The sequence below is a fragment of the Nicotiana attenuata genome, chromosome 10 (assembly GCF_001879085.1).
Source record: "Nicotiana attenuata strain UT chromosome 10, NIATTr2, whole genome shotgun sequence".
Classification (NCBI taxonomy): Eukaryota; Viridiplantae; Streptophyta; class Magnoliopsida; order Solanales; family Solanaceae; genus Nicotiana; species Nicotiana attenuata.
The window spans coordinates 40829487-40834436 of NC_031998.1; the positions used below are offsets into that span (position 1 = coordinate 40829487).

Sequence of the window (4950 nt, forward strand, 5' to 3'; positions counted from 1 at the left end):
CACAAGATGTAGAGTCCATCTTTGACTCTACCAAGCACCAGCGGCCTCTTCATTGAAGGGACCTGCAGTATATAATAGGACTTGATGAAGGCAACAAGACAATTAAGATGAAAAGCTAGAGAATGAACAGAAATCAGATTGTATTTAAAAGAAGGAACCAACATTACCCTATTCAGAGTGATCTTAGGAGTAAGTACAACATTACCAATCTAAGTCACCTTTACTTTATAGCCATTTGGGAGAATGACAAGTAGGGGATAAGGTAGAGTTATTATATTGGTTAGTAAGGACCTATTAAAGGTCATATTATTTGATGCCCCTGAATCTATAATCCATGAATTAGTCTTGTTTTTGAAACATTCACATGAGAGTTTCCCAAAATCAATAGAGGAGGTTCAAGCTATGATACCTGCAAAGTTTGCTGATGAAGTGTTGACATTATTTGAGCTGTCTCTCCCTCCTCCTGATTGGAACTGCTGCAGTAGATTCACGAGTTGACTGTATTCTTCCTTTGTGAGACTGACATTTTGAGCAATGCAGTTCTTATCACCAGTATGTTGAGTATCTATGGCTGCTACATGTGCATTAGCCACTCCTCTATTTCCCCTGTTGAACCTAGTACCTTGGCTTATACCTGAGTTATTCCCATAGTTATAGTTTTGTCTTGGATTTTGATTGAAACTGGAAGCTTGATTGTGACTTAGATTTGGATTCTGATTTTGATTGGAGCGTTGAGGATAGACATGAAGTTTATAACACTTCTCTGTCGTGTGGCCTGGCCTCTTGCAGTAATCACAGAAGGGTCTGTTTCTATAGCTTTGAGAGTTATTAGGTGAATAATTTGTCTTGAATGATGTTGTCCTATTTGTCTTGACATTTAAGGCCGATGACTCAAGAGCTAAGTAGTTATGAGGCTTAATTTCTCTTTGTCTTTCCTCTTGAATCAGTAATGAGAAGGCCTGTGCAATTGTGGGAAGAGGATTCATCATGAGGATACTTCCTCGAACAACAGTGTAGGTCTTATTTAGCCCCATCAGGAACTGTATTAATCTTCTATCCTGTTCTGCTTTGTGCATACTTTCCCTTGCTCCACATGTGCAATTACAGGTGCAATGAGATTTGGAAATTAGAGTAGTGAGTTCCTCCCACAACTTCTTCATTTTTGTATAGTAGCCAGTAACGTCAAGTGCTCCTTGAGACAAGCCGTTAATCTCCTTTTGAATTTGGTAGAGCTTTGTTCCATTTGTCTGATCATATCGATCTTCAAGCTCTTTCCACAACTCGATTGCATCTGCCACATATTCAACACTGTCTGCAATCTCCTTTGCCAAGGAATTCAAAATCCATGAGGTCACCATATCATCACATCTCTCCCACAATCGATAGCTTGAGGAGTCTGGATCTGGCCTTTTGCAGTCACCATTGATGAAGCCTAGTTTGTTTTTCACCGATAGGGCTCTCATTATACCTCTTCTCCATGAGCGAGAACCAAATCCATCAAATGGAACAGGAACTAGGGCTATTCCCGGATTATCAGAGGGATGCATGTAAAAGGGGCTACTAGTATCAACAATTGGCTGATTAGGAGATTCAGCCACAGTTGGTGCAGGTTGTTCAACATCTCCATCAGTAGCCATCTCTTATAAGGCGTAAAACTCAACTAATCAATCAGGACAAGATTCTAACTACAGAGACAGAACTCTGATGAAGGATTTTAAGGAAAATGTATTGAAATCGATGAGATCGAGGACTACATGCACACGATCAAAACAAAATTGAGAATGACGAAATTAGATTCAACAGATCTGGAAAAATGAATCGGAGTTTCTGACCTTGCTTTGATACCATATCAAATTCCAGCAATGGAACAGTAGTTTCTTCCTTAGCTGAGCTATGAATGCAGCAGCAACAATGGCGGAAGCTCAGTCCTATGGATTCGAAGTCATTCGATGAAAGGAGAAGAATATTCTGGAAGAGAATTTTTGATATCATCCATTCAAAGACTCAGTGAAACTAATGGGACTCCATCCACTATATACAAGTATGAAAAGAGAAGGAGCTAAGCTAACCAACTAAGAGCTAACCTAACCAACTAACTGGCAGCTAACTGACAACTGTCCAAACTGACCACTAACTAACTCTCTAACTAAGCTAACAATGATACACTGACTATATAAACAAGTGGAAAATATAATTAATCTTAACAAGAAGTTTGGCAGCTTTTTTCATTTGATAAAAATGAAAAATAAGGAAAATATTATTAATATGACACGTGGCATTAAAATATGGATTTAGACAAATTATTAACAATTTTACGCGCTTATCTTTTTATGTTAAGCACGCAAAAGCCACGTAGCAAAACAGGCGTGTATCGGATACACTTTAAAAAGGTTGAGGATGTAAAATGATTTTGGTGCTCAAAAAGAGTGTATTAGAGATTTGGTCCACAGTTTAAGGGGTAACCGATGTATTTTGCCTAGTTTATTTAACTAGATGGAGTATGAACGATAACCAAAGATGATGGGAACTTCATTGTAGCATTGATAGATAAGGAGCATTTTACTATCTACACACGATATTAAACCAAATTACATATAGTTGAGTGATAAATTGAGATGAGTATTTGTATTAGTTAATCATAATATAGTACACGATATGCATTTCTTAGCGTAATCGTCGGATGAAAGTTAACCTAGACCATGAGATGTGTGCATGGAGTTTCTTTGTTCCTGCGCCCCCTGGTCTAATCATACCAGGTAGGGCAGTCCGGTGCACAAAGTATTTCGCATTCACGCAGGGTCTGGGGAAGGACCGTACCCTAAAGGGTGTGATGTAGACAACCTACCCTAATGCAAGCATTAGTAGCTACTTTTACGGCTCGGATTCATGATCTATAGGTCACACGGAGACAAGTTTACCATTGCTCAAAGGCTCCCCTTCTTGCATTTATCATACAACATATAATAGTTAAACCTTTCAATTGGACTAAGATCTTGTATAAATTCGGTTAGGAACTAATTGGAGTTCCTAAACAAGAGAAATTGTGGGAATTTAGAGAATATAAAGAATATTAGACTTGCAAATGTATTGAAGGAGAAATTCCTGTATGCATGATTACAAGTTCTACAGCAATAAATATACCCAAAGAAAGAAAAAGAAGTTGTTCGACAGGTACAAAGTAAGAAGTAATATTATATAGTAAGTAGTATTATATTATTGTCTAATCTGCTGCTCTTTACTTGTCAACTTGGTTGAGCTTGCCAAGACCATTGCAATTTGCACATACAATCTGAACTTGATCCTTTCTAGCTGCATTTGCTCTCAAAGTTGCCCCTCCTTTCCTCACAAATCCTGCTCCATCACATTCTGGACACCTATTCAAACAACCAAATTCAAAACAATATGTGTTTTACTCCCCAATTACTAAAACATCACCAAGAAAAATAATACGTAGTAAAAGGACAGCCCAGTGCACAAAGTATTCCACGTTCATGCGGGATTCGGGTAAGGGACGCACTCCAAGGGAATATAATGTAGGCAACCTACTCTGATGCAAGCAAGTGGGTGACTCCACAGCTCGAACCCATGACTTATAGGTCACGCGAGACAACTTGACCGTTGCTCTAAGGCTCTCCTTCATCGAGAAAAATCAATAAAAGGGGCAGCCCGGTCCCGCTATGCGCGGGGTCCGGAGAAGAGCCGGACCATAAGGGTCTTTTGTATGCAGCCTTACCATGCATTTCTGCAAGAGACTATTTCCACGGACCACGGCTCGATCCCGCGACCTCCTGATCACATGGAGGCAACTACCAAAAATTGTGGCCAATTAACAGGTCACGGTTTTTCATGAGAATGGAGAGCGTTTCACTCCACTTGTTGGAGTATTCGGTGCGAATTCGAATTAATTAGGCTAGTATGGTTAAATCGAAAATTAAAATAACAGAGAAGAATGGGAAAATACGTGTCTTTGCGGGAAAAGAGTATAGGAAAAGCAGTTCCAAGCAAAGCGACAGCTGCAGCACCAGCAATCAAATAAGTTGTTCCTTCAGAAGACACATCTCCAACTGCAGCTACCACTTTCAGAGATCTATGTTTCTTGTTCTTGTGAGCAGTACTAATATTCAAAGGTGAAATCTTTGTACCCAAAAAGTTTGATGGAATTGCAATGGATCTCTTGGCTGGATTAGCTGAGATAATTTGCATACAATTAGCTATGGAGGAGGCCATTGTGAAAATCGTCTTATATGTTTTGATTTGTTTTCTTGGATGTGAAATGATATGATATGGAGTAGTATAAATCATGTATCATCATCCATAGAGATATTAGAGATGCAGTTGCAGTTGCTGCCACATGTGAGCAAATTGGATAAGGAATCCACATAGAATCAAGATTTTGGAGTGACTAATATGGATAAGTGGGGACCCATGATCCAAATTTCCTCAGTCCACTCAGTTTTTCTCTGTTTACTGTTGTTTGGGTGTGAGTTTATTCCTGTCTACTCTTGAACTATTACTATCATACAATTTTCTCCTTTATCCATCTTCTTGAGCATTTTTTTCAAAGAAGTCTGTACAATTATACTAAAGCCTCTTCAGTTTAAAATTATATTAAAGAAGAATTAACTTAAATAGCCATTCACCCAATCGTTTAAACTAAAAATAGCTGGCGAATATATAATACATGTATAACTCATGTGTAAACATGTGTATAATTTATGTAAACTGACTAGAAAAAGTAAACAGTGAATGCGGCCAGCTATTTGTGTAAGAATCCCGTAATTAAACGGTATAAATTCACGGTAGCAAATTAGTGTGAAACTGTGACTTGGTGAACCGAAAAACTAAACACCGGGTGCGCATACAAAGTTTCATATTGATAGTTAATGAGAAAAATAAGCTACAGTCTACATATAAGGTGTCGAGTTTGTTTACCCTTAAAAATGGATAACA

The 4950-nt window shown here is 38.4% G+C and overlaps 1 protein-coding gene across 1 annotated transcript; it reads right to left on the reverse strand.

Annotated features, from left to right (window-relative positions):
- On the reverse strand, nt 3060–4346 carry LOC109233359. The gene is made up of 2 exons (XM_019399211.1): nt 3962–4346; nt 3060–3374 (listed from the first exon to the last, which is right to left on the reverse strand). The coding sequence occupies exons 1-2, from the start codon at nt 4300–4302 to the stop codon at nt 3236–3238; spliced, it is 480 nt and encodes a 159-aa protein (XP_019254756.1). The 5' UTR covers nt 4303–4346; the 3' UTR covers nt 3060–3235.